This window comes from Pagrus pagrus (assembly GCF_965226575.1).
Source record: "Pagrus pagrus genome assembly, chromosome: 19".
In the NCBI taxonomy this organism is placed as follows: domain Eukaryota; kingdom Metazoa; phylum Chordata; class Actinopteri; order Spariformes; family Sparidae; genus Pagrus; species Pagrus pagrus.
The window spans coordinates 12460503-12478452 of record NC_140203.1 but is presented as its reverse complement, the minus strand read 5'-3'; the positions used below and the strand labels follow the sequence as shown (position 1 = coordinate 12478452).

General features: G+C 41.0%; 1 protein-coding gene across 4 annotated transcripts in view; it reads left to right on the top strand.

The window, feature by feature from the left end:
• Window positions 1–17950, top strand: part of abl1 (c-abl oncogene 1, non-receptor tyrosine kinase) — a 33904-nt gene continuing 15954 nt past the window's right edge. For 2 of the 4 annotated variants that reach the window (XM_084382767.1, XM_084382766.1), the window contains exon 1: window positions 1–294. In XM_084382767.1, the coding sequence (XP_084238893.1) occupies window positions 168–294 (127 nt within the window). In that variant the 5' untranslated portion in view covers window positions 1–167. Of the gene's footprint in view, window positions 295–15104; window positions 15662–17950 lie in introns of those variants that run through there. The other 2 variants (XM_084382769.1, XM_084382768.1) reach the window with 1 other exon arrangement.

Below are 17950 nucleotides of genomic sequence, written 5' to 3'. Positions count from 1 at the left end.
TTCATTGGTGACCCGCATCACCCACACTCCAGGAGAGGACGGACTGATCCAGGGAAAGGGGTTCTTGTCCTCTCCCCATCCCCTCCCTGCCTGGTGGCCCGGTGTTGGAGGGTGAGCAACTGAGTCCAGCTTGGAGAGTCCCGGCTGTGGCCTGGCACCCTGCCCTTATGGGGCAGCAGCCGGGGAAGTTTGTAGGGGACCAGAGGAGACCCAGTCTGCCGGCCTTCATCAAGGGTGGGAGGAGGGACTCGTCACGCCATGGGACGCAGCCCTGTAACGTTTTCGCTGTGCACGGTAAGAACAAATGTTTCTGATAAGAGCCTTTTAAGGTTGCTTGATATTAAAAGCCGATTTGTTTGTCGAACTGTTATCAGCTTCCTTATTATGTCATGGAATGGCACTGAAGCCTTTCGGGGCATCATGTGCCCCCACTTGGCCAAGGATCAAATACTAAGACACCTTTTATGTCTTGTGCTTCTCTTGTCTGTCTGCCGCTTTACGTCTTTTACGTTCTGAGTTACATAATGAAAATGAGTAGATCGGAGTGACCATTGTACATACTTGGGGAAAGAAGTGGATGGCACTGTTGTGAAAAAAAACAAGAATTCAAGTTGCAGGGGATGTTAATGTGCTTTAATAGAAATCACAAGAGCGTACAAAACAACACTACTGTGGTTGCATCATTGAGAACGCAGCTTGTCAGTTGAATAACAGACTTGCTCGCTTGCACAACCTGGAAGAAATAATTAAATTGTAACTTCTTATAAACTTATAAACCGCACATTAATAATAGAAGTTGCTCATGAAGACATCCTTTGTTGTCAGAGTTGACACATGGTGACCCGAGAGATGGTATGACGAGTCTGTACCTTTGATTGGAATTTGTTGTGATCTGTTGTCTTGAGTCTTCGTCTCTCAATTTGTTTAGTAATGCTACACATGCGCTCATGACGTCTTACCACTGCTAGCATGGCAGTCTTTAATCAAGCAAATAATGTGCAGGAAACTGCCACCAGAATGGTTTTATCTTGCCTCACTTGGTAACTCTGGCATAGTAAACTGATTAAGAAATTAGTTGCTCTTGTTGTGATGGAGCAGTTAGGGTCATACAGACTCTGCTACAGTGTTTGTTCCTGGGCATCCACTGTGGTTTGTTTGAAATGTTTTGAAGTCACTGACACACCAACAGTCAGACATGCTGGTTTTTGGTACAAGTTAAAAAGTAACTCAACACTAAATCTATACCTCTGTAAAGTCTGTTACTTTAAACAGCATGCTGCTTCATTTGATTTATTTTTGCTGATATTGCAGTAATTGTTAATTGAAGTAACTTTTGTTGTGGATTTTTTCCTTTGACTTCTGATTACACTTAATTCCTGTTTTTCATCTGGAAATATGTTAATGTGCTAACAGTAACACCTTGTATGGTGTAAGTTAAGGAATCTTTCTGTTTGTACATTTAGAACCTCTTTTATCTATTCTGTGTAAATTGTGAGTATGATTTTACTTTGGTATTTTATAATTTCCACAAATCCACTAACGATAAAACTACTGTGAAGTATTCTGTATATGTTAGAGGAGTAAGGTGTCAGAAGTTCTTCTCTAACAAGAATTTCTGCAATAAATTGATTAAATGTAAGCTAAGAAAAACATTTCAGCTCTTCCTTAGATGTGTAAATGAATAGTTTTGATGCGTGTTTATAAACTGTTGGTTGGAGATATCCCAGCAATTTGTTTGTCTGGAGCCCATGATAAAAACATTTAGACCTGCATGTCTTAAGATACCCATAAATCCTGAATGTAAGAGATTGTAGCATCCTAAATTAATTAATGTTTCTTTATGGTACTAATTCTAACCAAGAAAAGATATCAGAGCTTTGCAAAGTCTGGTCTTTTAAACAATTAAAGGCTAATGTCCCATCACATCAGTCATATTAGTCAGCTTTAAGCATGGAATACACAGTAAAAACAAGTTTGTCCCTGCCTGCTCCTACTGAGCCTGCCTTGACCGAAGAATAGATGAATGGGAAGTCAGAAAGAATCATTAAAGAATACCTCCACATCTATGATGTGTAAAATAACTTTTGTAGTGTAGCAGAGCTCAACAGTGCCTCCTCCTGTGTTCGCACAGGGTGGTGTGCAGTGTGTGCTACAAAGTTCTATAAGATATCCTGGACTATGTAGAGAAAATACAGGATGTGCCTGAAATTAAGGCTGTAACTACTTTGCAGATTGTTCTCTCACTAAAATCATTTATCATATTTTCAATAAGAGAGTAATGTAAAGTTTCCAGAGCTGAAGAGGACTACAGATTTCTTTTTTGTCCAACCAACAGTCCCAAATGAAAAGAGATCTTGTTTACTGTAACAGAAGACATGGAAAAGCATCAAATCCTCGTAGTTGAGAAGCTGGAGTGAAATTCTGTAAAATCTTTTGCAATTGCATTTCTAGTAACAAAGTAGATGTGATAACGAAGTCTTTGAGTGTCTGGAAATTGTTGGTGTATGAAAGTGCATGTGCAAGAGTTTAAATCTTAAAAAGCTATATATAAACTCTCTTTACCACAGTACATTGTGAAAAAAGTACAGTACAGTGATTGTCAGGGAGCTAACTTAGACCTGATTGCCAACCACCATTGCACAGACGAGGAATGGCAGGTTAGGTAACTGCCATACCTGTTTCAGGATACCTGAAATTGTTAGTGATGAGTGAATGATTTCAGAGCTGTAGTAGCCACAAATATACCTGAAACATGGGCCTTTCTGAATGAGCCAGTCACGCCTATGCCTCATGAAGAAAGCTTTGTCACAGAGAAAGCCTTGTTTGCCTCTGGGGATGGCTAGCCTGCTGCAGGCACAGTGCTGCAGGCACAGAGCCTCAACGTGCTTGGCAAAGCAATGACCCAATATCCACTGTATTACATTGGAGATGGATGTCTTACCTGGTGATGTTTCTTCTAGGCCTTGTGCATCTTTTACTGCATAACCATATAAAGCAGTGTTTCAGGTTCCTGGTTTACTTTCCTGGTTAGAGGGTTAGGTTTTGTTCTTTCTCTAATGCCCTGTCTGATGACAGAAAGAAAGCAGACTTTTGTAGCTTCAATCATAACCCATAGAAACCCGTGGTGACATCATCTGTTACTTCATCTCTTGTTTTTATACTCAATGGTTTGTTATTTACTAGTTTTGGCTCATGAAGCTGCCTTCATGGTGGGCTATGTCTTAACATATTCCCCAGATTAGCACAACACATAGTCTAACCAAAGTACAGAGATGGTTGTTCTCTACCATAAATCAAAACAAAAATGTGTAGAGAATTGTGTTTTTGATCTAGAGTTGGATCATAACATGTCTATCCCAAGACATCAGTGGAAAGTAGTGGTGAGGTAAACAGAAAACGTATTTATCAATGCAGAACAAAATGTCAGATAAAATTGCCAGCAGCTTAGAAAAATGAGGGCTAAACTGTTTTCACTTTTTGCAGTGGTCACTTGCCATTGAACCAGAAGCATGCCATGCATCCAGCTAACTGATAAGTTTACCAAATGTGTCTGTAAGGCTGCGATTGCCTTGTCAGGCATACTTTCCACTGACTCTAAGTCTTGCATAACACAGAGGGGGACAGGACAGGGAAGGTCAGAAAAACAGAATGAAAGCCTTTGCCGGTAAATGGATCGAACTTGGCAAAGGGTCAGTGACATGGGGTGTGCTTGTTTTCCCTCTCTGCCCCTTTTTCTCCTGTGATGAGCAGGTTAGACTCTGAAAGGGGGGATGTGAGTCACAGTGCAAGAGGAGGGCAATATCAACAAATGATTTTACATCCATGTTTTTTTCTTTTCTTCCTGGTGAGCCACAGCTAGTTAACACGGCGCTAGCCAGCACCATGCTGCTTCTCAGCAGGCAGGTTCAGACCTCTGCATGCAGCTGCCTGGGAGAGAGACGGAGGCAGTGAAGGGCAAGCAAAGACCTGTCTCTGCTCTTGGCACCTCTGTGTACTGTACAGTGGAGGGGTATGATCTCATTGGCTAGCTAGCACAGATTATAAGGATTGAGCTGGTTTGTGGATATTTGGAACCATAACCTGCACACTGTATTCCCAGCAGTTTTTTCTGTGTGTGGCTCAGATAAACGGTGTATCCCCTTACAATAAACCTCGATGGATCATGAAGTACATTGCAAGCTGAAGTTAGTTGTCAGGCCAGTTAAAAAACAGGTCTGAGCACAAAACAAAAGTGTGATCATTTCCTCTTGTGTATAATGTTTACTCTAAGATAGGCAAGGCAGTTTTATTTATAACAGACAAGTTAAAACAAAACAAAAGCAAAGTTAAATGTCCAGTATTATAGAAAGTGAGATTCCCATGTCATTTTTGATTATAACGCAGATCTAGATGCTATATAAATACTGTGAAAATATCGAAATGCAGACAGCCCGTATTCTGAATTCTGCCACTACTTCCGTGAGGTTGTGATGTCACAACTATACAGTAAGCACGGCCATTGTTGCAAAAACACTGTAAGCACTGATTGCTGAAACACATTGGACAGTGTTTGTTCAGGCCCGTGAGAGCTGACCAATCAGAGCAGACAGTTTTTTTTGTAAAAGAAAATGCAATTTTTGAACACTAAGCATATAAAGATTTTCTAGTAGACCTCAGAAATTCAAGTCTGAAGCTTAAACTTGCAATAGATACGTTTTGTGTTTCAATGTATCATTATGAAGTAAATATTAATTGGAAAATGTGAGGGATGGATAATGAATAATGAAACCAACATTTAGTTCACAGCACTTGAGAACAATAAGGTTTTCAGTCTGTATCTTAAAAACGATAATGACTGAAACAGATACAAAAATATTCCCTTGTGTTCAGCAGTGGTCATTGCTGATGTTAAACCACTTATCTACTAGAACCCAGTTCTTCAGATTAGTAGGCATCAATTATTAATATATTTGTATGCTTTCTGCTGCCGCTTGTCCCTGCCACACCAGCCCCTTTTTTCAATATAAAAGTCCAACAATAATTTAACTGAAAGAAAATGATTACAGTTAAGTTGATGTAACCATGAGTGGTGTCAACATAAGCTCAACTGTAGTCTGAGATAGTTCTTTTGACCTCTGTTATTACATTTGGTCAAATTTGTTTCACTTCCCTCAAATATGCACCTCCCTCCTTCCTTCTTTAATTTTAGTATTAAGTCTTTCGGACAACATTATGTGACGACTGGCAAGTCTGGAATGTTTTTGACTGGCTTGAGGAAGTGGAATTGCTGTGTTAAAAGTATTCAATGAAGAAGTGATTCCTTTCATTTGTCTTCCTGCTATTCCCTGAAAAGGGCTGACAGAGGAAAGAGGAAAGCAGAGCGGGATTTGGAGGTTGAAGGGTTCAAAGGAAAGAGGATCTACTATTATTTAGGCTCACAACAATATTGTCAGATAAGGTAACATGGTGATTGCTGTGCCCACAGTTTCAGAGAATTTTGCCCCCTGGTGGTCACATTTATTAAAGGGGTTAATGTGCTCTGTCAGGGTAATTCCACTTCCACTCCTATAGTCTTGTTCTTACTTTCATCTATCAGCTGTTTTCCTATCAGCACTTATTTGCCATAATATTAATGTAACTTTTAGTACCATTGCTGCACCATATTAAAAACCTTTCACAAGTAAAGCAACGGAAGGCTATTACTGCGAATCAGCTACAGGAAGCCTCACACACTCAAAATTAGTCATTGAACCATTACCAACATAAGCCATTATATCCAGTGCAATTTTAAAAGCCCCCAGGAGCTTTTTTTTTTAAATAGATTATTTTTGTGCAAGTGCAGTCAGGCGTAGCTAGAGAAAGTCACCGATGCCCATGTGTGATATCTGATGTGAGACGGGATAAACTTTATGTGACTTATTTTCTGGGGGGCATCTTTTATTGGAACGAACTAGCTGCCACGTTTGAATTCCTCATCCTTCTGTTTCAATACAGTGGTTAGATCAAGAGCTGCAGACCACAGGGCACACCTCAACCCACTAACATATAATAAAGATAAGCTGCATCTTTTTCCATGCCATCTGATGTGGTTTGGAAGACCATACCATAGACTCTGATCATATTCTTTATGATATATCACAGGTATCTTCACCAAATTAAAATTTGACATGCAATGAGCGCATTGAATAAACTATGTTGTCCCTCAGCTGCACGCATTGTGCAAGTTTCAGTAATTCAATTTTTGATATAAACCATGCAGTCATATGATCCTTGATCTACTACAAAGGTTTTGTTAATCATCTCCAAGGTGCAAATGTTGAGGCCTTAATTTTAAAGTGATGTGGTTAATGCATTTTTAATAGTCTGGCCGTTCTTCTCGTAATACAGCCTTTCAGTGACATCATTTGATATTTGTGTGTGTGTGCGTGCGTGTGCGTGTTTTTTCCTGGAGCAGCTGCGTACAGCGTTTTTGCAGTAAGTGAATCCATTTCTCTTCTAGTCTGTAACTGTCTGGAACTCGAGGAATCTTTACGGTCTACACACCAAATCTCCTCCCATGATCCCTGTGGGTCCTCCAAGAAGGAGGGGGTCTGTATATGTGTGTGTGTATGTACCCATACAGCAGGCGCCTCATGGTTAGGCTCATTCAGGCCAGCTGTTAGGCTCCTGGTGGCTTGTCCCTTGCCCTGGCTGGCCATGTCTCCACATTATTGTGTGCGTGTGTGTGCGTGTGTGTGCATGTGTATGTGCGTTTGTCTGAGAGACACATTTGTCCCTTACCGGATGACACATTGCTGATTAGTAAGTGTGTTTTCCCCTCTCATCAAGTCTTGACCACCTGGAAAGGAGTCCACTTTATTACCACCCTAAGCCGATGACTAGTCAAAACAGCTGTGCGTATAAATCAAGCTAGTCTGCGTCTCACAAGATCCCTCTTTGTAACTCTTGTAATCAAAGTCCACAAGGACCTGAATTCATGACACTAATGGCAGTCATGTGCTGATGCAAATAATCTGAAGAAGCATGACAAATATACAGTATTTTATCATGTTTAGATCTGAAATAGTACAAGTCTGAATGGTAGAGTCAAGGTAGTTCATCACAAATGCATATATGATCATGCACTTCCCAAAGAAACAGACTTGAGGGTTGGGTAGTTGTGAAGAATTTGAAGAAATTGGTGTTTGGAAAAACCAAACTCATTATTTTACTAGTACAAGTGGCTTACATTAAGTAGGAACAATTATTCTGGTTTTAGAACTGTGCTAATGACATTTCAAATAATCTCAGGGGTGTTATGAGCTCAGAGGTCAAACATTATCAGTGTTTCTGTAGAGTGTCATTGTGATAAGGTTTATTAACAAGTTATTTTGTAGGATTGGACAGATTCTCAGCATACAAGGTGTCTTTTTATTAATAGCAGTTCTTGGCAGTGATAAGAAATAACTCTTGTCCTGCTGTTATTGGGTAATTCTAATAACATACACAATGCTTCGTTTTTATCGAAGTGTCCCAGTAAGCTTTGACAGTGTCAGCATGATGCAAAATACCAAGAACCTGGAACTAAAGCAGCTAATTGGAATTCAGCCATTGTTAATTGTTTTATTTATATTTAGTGCTTTTTCTACTGTGGCATGTCAAAATACTGTCCATCAAAAAGGTCTGTCGTTTAACCTATCTGATCAGCGTGACTCTATCATTAGTAGATTCCCTGCCTGCAGCCTTTTCATCCTTGGCTTCTTGAGTCAGCCCACTCTGTTTTCTAGCGAATCACACATACTTGTGTGTGATCTGTTGCACCAGAGGTGTGTTGAGTAATATTGCCTATTTTGCACAGAGAAAAAGAGAGAGAGAGTTGAACATAGGGAAAGCCACAGCAGTGGAGTGAAGAATGTGACCTCTTGTGCATTCCACTCTCAAATAACTGGTGCAACCCCCCCCCCTCCTTTCTTTCTTTTCTTTTTCTCCCTTCCTCTTTTTGTTTTTCTTCTTCTTGTCATTGTCTCTCTCTTCTTTTTTTTAGTTTTTATGAAGTGGATTTTACGTTTCATTGAACACTTTCATAGACATGGAGGACAATAGTGAAAATGAGCAGTTGGGTAAATTACTGCAAATCAGCAGACAAATAAGGACGCACACACAACACAAGCAGCGAGCATCAACGACAAATCAGAAGTTGAGAGAACTTTTTCAGGTGGTATGCTGTGTGTTATGCATTTCTTAATGGTTAACACCTATCTGCTACTACTTTGCGTCGTTTAAGACAAGGTCATACAGCTCTTTGATAGCTGTCCTTGGCCCATAAAATGTCAAACAGTGCATCGTACCTGACGCAGCTGTTGCCTGGTTTGATTGTATATTGCATTTTTACATCAGAAAAGTCACTAACTTGCATTGCTACAAAACAAACAAACACTAAACTGCTAAAACTGAAAAATGACAAGCTACTTGTAATGGAGTTAATTTGAAGGATAAAAAATCCTGAATGCTAACAAAGGAAGGAAAAATCACAAAGGCACAAACCAAAGCTTTCGACCAAAGCTTTTTCCATATACATAAGGTACAGAGTGTTTTGCCCAGAACAATTGAAGTGTAAGCATGTCGGTTTAAGACAAACAATCCTGTTGAGTCATTGACTCTCACTCTGGTTTTTGTTATTTGGATTTGCCTCAGCATCTGCAACAGTATATGTTATGAAATCTGGTCTTGTGATTGCCCAGTTTCTGACAAGAAAGTAATTATTTACTGAAACATCTTTTTGTTTATTGAAAACGTTTGTGTGATTTGCAAAATTAAACATACTGATAAATTGCTCAAAATTTCGTCAGCTTGTTTTAATGTTAATTATGTAGTGACAGGTGGTTTATGTTAAGAATCAACTTGTGGCCTGATTGATTTCACCTTCATTGGATCAAGGACGGAATAAATCTCCCTTTTCATGTAGGAACCCTCGTATTCTTTTCCTGTCACAGGGCAGCGTTTGTGATCTGAACATCTAGTCGCCAATCTTAAGTTTCAGTCGGAACAGTAAGAGGCCACCAGGACCAAGCATTTCCTTTTCTTCTCTTTGCTGGGCTTCCCTCCATTGTGCACACATATGTACATACAGTACATACAAACAACACTCGCATGCATACAGAGAACCTCCAAGTTGGGTTAGGAATGCAGCGTGGGAGCCCTTCGTCACTCGGGTCCGCACACACATATACTCACATACAGAAAAAAAAACACCCACCCCCTGTTCCCTGCTCCATGCCCGAGCAGGCAGCCCCAGCTCCAGACGCAGCTGTTGTTTTCTCTGCAGACAACCTGCTACCTAGGATGCCAGCTCTGTCTTTTTGGAAAGAATTCAGCCATTTATGGGCCCTCTTGGTCAGGGAGCCTCTGTCCCCATGCAGATTATGGGATAAAAGTCCTTTGGGGCATGATTTGACATGAGGGCTTTAAGATATCTGGAATTCTTTTTTGTGTAAAATATTATTTTGAAGTTGATTTCCATTGTTCAGGAATCAGCGTAATCCTCTCCACTTGGGATTGTATCACCAGTTACATTATTGTCTAGTCTGAATTTTTTCCCTCACTAGTCCAGTCCATACAGTACTGGTATGCTGTGCTGTCCCTTTTGTGTTGTGTTAAGCTCCTCTTCATAGCGCTAAAAGAGGGGGCCTGCTATGCTCGCTGCATCTGGATCCACTTAGACACAAAGAAGAGCCCGAGCAGCGCCACTGCTGCAGCCTGAGAGCCTCGTAGCCAGAGTCACTCTCCTATATATCTGTTTCTGTTTTTGCCTCGATGGGCATACAGACAAATGGGGTCTTTCCCCAGGCATCTAGATAACATCTCAAAGGTTGATAGTCTGTAAAAACAGACACGACATCTACTGGCTCTGTTTACTGTGTCTGTCTCCTCAAAGTGTTTTATGCTGTTGAATTAATGAGTAAGACGCAAAGTAATAGCAGACGCTTTCTAGCTTTTTCTTTCGATTGCTGTTGAAGGGCTAACCTCCCACTCTTTCTGCTTTCCCTCCTGAAAGACTTTGGCTCTGCTAGTCTGCACACTCGTAAAACAATGGAATATAAAAAGTTGTGCTTTTCATTCCAGCACTCTGGGTCAAATTGAGTAGTTGAGCTCGATTCTGAATATGACTGGATTAGCACCCTCTCCATTGCTATTTCAGAGTAGAGCTCTCTGGCCTCTCTTTTGCCCTCTTAATTTTCGCAGACCTCTTCAACACAGTTGATTAGCACAGCATTTTGCCCCTGACAAGTGATGAATAGTTGTGTGCATTCGACCTGGCTTTCTTTTTGCTCAAAGTATGAAATTTTAACTCTTGGCTAGCGTGCATACATTTCCATTCTCTGCAGGTTTGCATATTTTTGGCGCTACATAGTTTCGTCTGGGCCCACAGCAGTCTGTCGTGTGGAGTAATGAGCAAAGGTTTCTGCGAAGTCACCTGGGTTGTGTTGCCCTATTTTGCATCTGTCATCATGATAAAATGGTTCCTCCGGTCCTGTTCCAATAGGTCGGCTGGGTTTCTGCCCAGCCCCGTCTGTAATGAAGATTGTTGTAAAGCTGAGCTGACAGTGGACTGTTAATGGGTCACCTCAAATGAGAGGGGTTTGGCTAGAGAGAGAGAGAGAGAGTTCGTGTGAGAGCAGATACACAAGAGCATGCACATAAAGTGGATTTCATCATAAAATGTGTTTAATGACCTCTGGGTCAGTTTCAGTGTTTCCATGTAAAAATACAATGGGAAAACTGCTTTTAAAAAGCCCAGAGAGAACCGACCGAAAGAACGTTGTTTGCCTTTTGTTCTCTGAGTGCATATAGGGGTTTCTGCACAGCGGGAGCTTAAGAAAACTTGCAAGCAAATTAAAATACTTTGTGACATGCTTCTGTATGTTCATTTTGGTAACGTATTACCACCACAGGCTAATGCTACAGCCCTTAACCTTGAACCAGAGAGACCTCTGTGTCGTTCCAAAGTGTCCATTCTCCCTGTGGACAATACTAAGTGGAGAATTATGTGGAACTCTAAACCCCTTAACCTCATCTGTTGGTCTGCACGCCTCAGACACTCTGGCTGCATTCTCCAGAGGGCCCTGAGTAAACAGCCACATGCGCGCACACACACACACATCCATACGCCACATACCTGGTACTTGAGTGTCTGATATTTAAGTACACTTGGCCCTTACAGATTGCTGTGACTGCAGGGTTAGGCACTGCGGCGGAACGATGAACCACGTGCGGCGCTGGATCACTATTAAGAACCGACTCTGCTTTGTCTCCCTCCCTGTCTCCCACCCTTTTCTTCCTCTGTAATTAGAAAGCTTGCTGGGTTTAAAAGTGTAATAACTCTTGTTCCATGACTTAGATGGACAGGATTTATGCCAAGTGTTGGCTGGCTTACATTTCTAGCATTGTTAGACAGTGTGATTATGTTTGTGTATGTGTGTGCCCTCATGTGTGGAATGTGGTAGGACAGAAATCAAGCAAGTCTTCAAATGTCACAGTAGCATTTAAAGACGGTATCCTCTTACCACCTACTTAATTTTTCTGTTATTTGAGTACCAACATGGCCAAGTATTAATTTATCATACAAGTAAATGGCCTACTTCGATTTTCACCACCTTGCCACATTTCAAAATGTTAATAGCAGATGTCAGTAGCAGTTAACCATGCATTCTTGCTCAGTGCATTCTGGTAAAAAAAAATATCAGTGTAGTTTGAATTGTAATGCAGTTTGTGCCTCCAAGTTTGGGATACAACCTGTTCCCTGCTTAAAGAACGGAATCACAAAAGCAGGAGGGGGGGTACATGAGAGGAAAAGGGCCAAAAACCATCCCGTGGGTGGACATACGTCAGCTAACTGTTAACATACACGGCCCGGATTATAAAAACGCGAGTTGCGAGTGATTCTCCTATGAGCTCACTTCCAAACAATGTGCTTCATGTTTCTCCATCTGCAACCTTTTTTCCTCTTTTTCCTCCTCCATTTTTTATAGCCCCTCTCCTCTTCCCCTCATCCTCTCATCTCCCCAACACTTTGTGACTGCGGTAAGTTAATGGGCCTTTCTCAGAGTTTGAGGAAGCCTGCGTTTCTTCTTAATTGGTGTTTGGGGTGGTGCATGAGAGGAACACAACTGTTTGCCATACCAGCGCAGCAGAGATGATGTAGGGCCTGATGCCATGTGACTGGATGTTCAGGGTATTGAGGTCATTACTGGCAAGCCACTGAGACTGAGCAGTGGTTAAGTGTGCCCATAGATACTAACGAGAGCGCCACTGCCCACGCCAATTCAATAGGGTTGGGTACTTGAACTTGGTACTTTTATGGGCACCGACCAAATTACAGTGGTTTTACCGAGAACTGATTCACATTAAATCAATCTGTGCCTAATTTTGGTACCTTAGAGCACACAGTCAGTCAGGGCAACAAAATAGCAAAGCTAGCACGTCTAACCGGAGGAAACACCTGGTGAAACATAAAAAAACCTAAAAGCCAAGGAGTGTTTAGAGTAAATTGCTCAAGCAATTTTGGTCATATTTGGTGATAACTGAAAATACATTTTTGTTACTACAGAGAGAGAAAAGCACTGGGAAAAGGTGCCATTGGTTAACGGTATTAAATACAAGGGGAACTGCAACAGTTCAAATGTGACAGTACCTAACCATAAAAGACATGTACGCAATAACTCGCTAGTAGATGTGGATTTAAAAAAATTATGATACCACTAACAATATCGGCACCATTAAAGTTATACTGATTCTAATAGCGTACTTGAACCCATCACAGACTGTTTGGGTTTTAGCTGTTGTGTAAGTGGGCCAATCACACCTTGCATTAAATTGAACAAAGCTTGCAGTGATTGGCTGCAAACAAAACCATACAAATACAGAGGTTACAACTTCATGTTTCAGCCATATCTTTGTTCGTTAGTCTTTCTCTGTAACTAATAAGAGTTGAAGCAGCTCACCTAAAGTTTGTATGAAGAGGTTTCAAGAAAGATTTTGGGGTTCTCTCCCAATCTCCAGCCCGGTTCCTACATAAATCAATCTTGTGTTCTGTGTCCTGTGAAGCCAGCATAATAATACACATTAGCAAACTTACTCATAAATGTAGGCAGTAATGGCTTACATCACACAATGTCTAAAAGGACTATGTCATTGCTCAGACAGACATGACCTTATCTTTGGATTTCTTCTTTTTTCCTATTTCTCCTCATAGTCTTATATATTACACATGAATCAGGGTTTTCTTCAGAAGCATCTGTTTATTATTCTCTTCTCCTCTCCTTGTATTACTTGCCAAGTGGATCAGTCAATGTATCTGGCAATACTCAGGATACTTAAAATCCAGTTCAGTGAAGGTCTAACCTTCAGATATACATAGATTTGAGGAGTTGGTGTCACTACTTGTTTGGTATCCCTTTCTTGATTTCAAATGTAACCACTTAAAATGTCAGACTGTCAATATGTTCCCAACTTATCGACAAAACCTAGCTAAACTACTGCAGTCTAGTATGAGTCTAATTCTTTATTAATTCTCATATTTATTCAGGTTGAAATGTTCCATTTTTGTGAAACAATTTAAGAAAGGTGTTGATTAAACTTAATGACCAGTTTGGAGGCTGAATAATGTGATCCTGTTGTATTGCATTGTGCTGAGAGGTGTGTGTTATATTTAGTCCACCCTAATTGGTATCAATCAAGTGGACAAAATATTAGAAGATTTTCACTTTCATAATTTGTTTGTGTTGCAAACTAGGCCTAAAGTTAGTCAAATACAGACATGAATAAATATTCAAATGTCACTGCTCTCCCTTTCTTTCGAAGCACAAAAATAAGAGCTGTTAAAGACATTGTACCATGTATAATTTTCTGTATCGGTCATATTTTTAGTCGGTGCTTTTGCACCATGATTGGAAATTCCAGTGACCGGGTCAGCCAGCTAACTGGTTTGGCACTCGTGATATGTGCTATGGTGTCATCAAGCCGGCTTCCCACCAGTATGTAATCACCCACTTCACTGGGCCCTTATCTCGGAACTGTTGTTTGTCTTTTAAATGGAAACATATTTTCCCGGTTGTCAGTAAATTAGAGTTGCTCCTGTGCTCTTTGTGGTTCCTTAGTTTAATGACGATCGACAGTCGCATTAGCTCATATTACTTGAGTGGACCAAATAACATCCTGCAATAAAATAGAGAGTATATCTCAGAAATAATTAATGACTTCAATAACGTCTCTGACAATAAAAACATGAGTCAGTACTCGTAAAAGCATTTTCGTAAATGCAGTATTGTTTTGGATTGCAGAGAGATTGGGGAAAAAAGAGAAAAGGACTTCTTCAACCTTTTCAACAGACTTACTTCCAGAAGAATTAGTTGAGGACTAGGTCTAAACATTTGAATGGTTTGTTTATCACTAACTTTGAGACAGCTGAGAAAAAACAGAAAAGAGATAAAAGAGAGTTGTGTTGCAAGACATCTTTGCTTCTGCCAAGGATTGTCCGTTCCTTTCACATACGACCACTTCTGCTGTCTTAAAATCACACAGTCACACGTGTTTCTCTAAAGATCAAAAGATAAATGTTCTTATTTTGATTCGCCCGGTGAAGGTTATGCTCCCCACCCTGTTAGCTCCTCTTGATTGAGACTTTTAGCTTTGTGTTTAACAACGCAGTCCTGTTTCCAGAAGTGATTCCTCAACCTGTAAACATTTCAGAATGGAGAGGGGGAAAAGCATAGTTCAGATGAAGAGAGAGAGAGAGGCAGAAAGACAGGGAGAAGGGGGAAGGGGGGTTAAAACGTTGGAGGAGGAGCTTCTTGTAATCATCTCATGACTTCAACAGAAGGGAAGAAGAACTATTTACGGTCTATGCTGGATCCAAACTTCAACATTTTAAATGAGACCTGCAGTTTTTGTCTCATATTTTGGCATACATTTTGGGTGATGGTGTTTGTATTCTTCTTGGTGAGTGTATGTGAGTGTGGTGGCAGTCTCTCCCTCTCATTGTGTGTTTGCTGCTGGAGGTGGGAGGGCTCAGCTGATGTCACTGAGTGCAGCAGGCAGAGCCTGAAAGAGGCCCTTTGTTGGCAGCTGGAGCACGAGTAGTCCCTCTGCCTCAGATACACACTCACACAGGGGACAGGAGAGAGGAATGGCACCGCTCAGACTGCCCTACTGCCCACTCAACTGACACATCTACGGATCTACAAAGCGTTTGGACCAAACCTGTGCTTTTGGATAGTTTTTTTTGCATCTATCAGAAGCGGAGCAAACCAAAAGCAAAAGAGGGGGAAAAAAACATGGAGCCGCTCACAAGAGAAAGTTGATAGACTTTGCCGGACACCAGACTCTGCTTTTTCTGTTTCGGAAAGTACTGAAGAGAAAGAGGATTTTCACAACTAAAAAAAAAGAACAGAGGAGAAGACACCAGTATTTTTAGGACACATACCGGCTTGGTGCAGTTTTAAAATTTTTGCCTTGTGTTTGAATTTTTCTCCTGTTGGACACATGTAGAGGGGAAACGTTCGTGGGACGTCTCATTTGAACCAGCGACAACATTTTCCAGCGGGAAGGGAAGGAAAGCAAATGAAAATGTTGGAGATATGCCTGAAATTGGTGGGGTGTAAATCTAAGAAAGGCCTTTCGTCCTCCTCCAGCTGTTACTTGGAAGGTAAGACGATTTTGTGATGGCTGAAGTGTCGTCTTTCATCTTGGGCCATGACTTTAAAGTTTACTTTGGATATTACAAACAACAATTAAAGCAGAGATGTCAGAAAGGAAAGAAATCAGGGGGTTTGGAGACACGGGGAGAAGTATAAAAGATGATGTATCACCGTGTAAAGGCTCAGCAATGATTTCTCTGCTGTGGAAACAGAAGAATGGGGAGGGGAGAGTAAAGAGTAAGCACAGGGGAGGGTGAGGGAGGCCAGACACACTGGCTAGCTGAGGAGGAAAGAAGTGGAAAAAGAGACGGCGAAGAGAATACAAGGAAATCTGACTCCTGGTCGTGTCCCACTTAACTCTTGTTTATGAGGAGAGGGGATCTAATCTCAGTCTGCGCTCTCCCTTTAAATTCTCTGCTATGTTTCAGTACTTGGATGTTATTCATTGCTTCCATAATGAAATTAGAAGATAATTTAGATCTGTGTATTTCACATTCTCTTTGTACTATGCACACTAGCGCTAATTCCCTTTCAAACACTTCTATTTAAACCGTTCAGGTCACAGTTAAAGAGGGTAATTGATTAGCCTGTGTAAGAAAATGATGTAAGGATGTAAGAAATCCAGGGCACATCAAGCTTCTACATGATCAACAAAGTATCTGATTGGAAATTGAAGACTCAAGGAAAACTAATGAGTGCCAAACATTGCGTAACCAAATGATTTAATAGAGTTAATAGTCCTGGTACGCTCCCCACTGAAGTGGATGACAGTGATAAAGAGTCTCTCATTTCCAGACCATATGGTACAAGGCACATCGGACCTCATGCTGAGATGTTCCACCTCGAATTAAACTTCCATTAGAGATGGAAGCATTATTTATGTTTCGTTCCAATAGGAAGCTATTTGACATTATTAAAATGTAGCAGAGGAAAATGCATTTTGAATATTTTATGACGCCTTGTAGTTACTCTCCTCCATTGGGCTCTGGTCTGAACATCCTCTCATTAACATAACGTCTCCCACAGCGGGTAGAGCCATATCAAATGTATGATCTGAATCCGTTCCCCTTTGTTCTCCTCCACCTCCCACTCAGGTGATGACAGGGGATTCAAGATAAATATGTTGGCCCTCAGAAGTATGTGGTTTGGGACCAGCGCCTACACTACATGGTTTTGGACCCTGACTACTGCTGGTTTCTCTCGGTTGCATTTTCCTTTAGTCCAAGGTGTAAATCAGCTTTAAGATAACTGGAATCCAAACTAGCAGTGCTCGCTTCAACTTGATCACCAGGACCAAGTGGAACCAGACATGTTTTTCATAAGCAGTCTGGTTTTTGAAAAATGTCTGTCTTGCGTCAGTGTGTGACTCTGGATGAATTCCTATTGCTCATAGCAGTGCAGTCATCGCTATGAATTCAAGGTTCCACACATATTTAATCATTTTGAGTGTCGTCTCAGTGATGTAGCCAGAACATGCTGCAGTTTCTCCCACTGCATGACTCTGGAGAACTGCAGTATGATAATGGGCCTTCATTTTTTCCTGTTTTCTTTCTCAGTCACCTCATGAGTTTCCTTTTTCTTGTCTTTCATTTTCTTCCCTCTTTGAGCATGTGTTGTCATCGTCCATGTGTCAGTGTGCCGTCACCCTCTCACAAAGAGCTGTGGTATTTGGGGCCGTAAAGTGGACATGTGTGGCATGGGCTGCTCAAAAGCGCTGCCCACACACTTTATGACCGGGCCAAACTCTGGACATATGGTATGTCCTGCTTGCGCTGAGGTCTGGATCTTGCTTAGTGGCGGTCTTTTCTATCTTGCTTGAACTCTTGACTCACTTGAAACCCAATGGATAAACTGAAATGGAAATCTTTATACTATTACTGCTGCTATTTTTTGCCAATTATTCAAGAACCCTGAAGTTTGGACATTAAATATCCTCAGCACTCCTACAAAATAATCCAGCACAATATCAATGCAAATACTAGTCAGAGAGGTGTTGATTGGTTTTGCTCTGGATTGTTTTATGCTTGAAAGTGTAGTGTACCTTTTAATAATTAAAAAAAAATACTACCACACTGGCAGTATGTAAAGTATGTCAATACATAGATGTCACCATATCATGCCAAGCAATCTTAGCTGTGACTTTAAGACCGAATATGACCAAATCGAACATGAGTATTTTAGTTCAAGTTCCTGTAAGTGTTGTTGTCTTTTAAGCTAACTTCCTGTGTGGTCTGCAGTTAGCAATCCCCTCCCTCCTCTCTACGTCACCACACTTCCACGACTCCTATCTGTTGCTC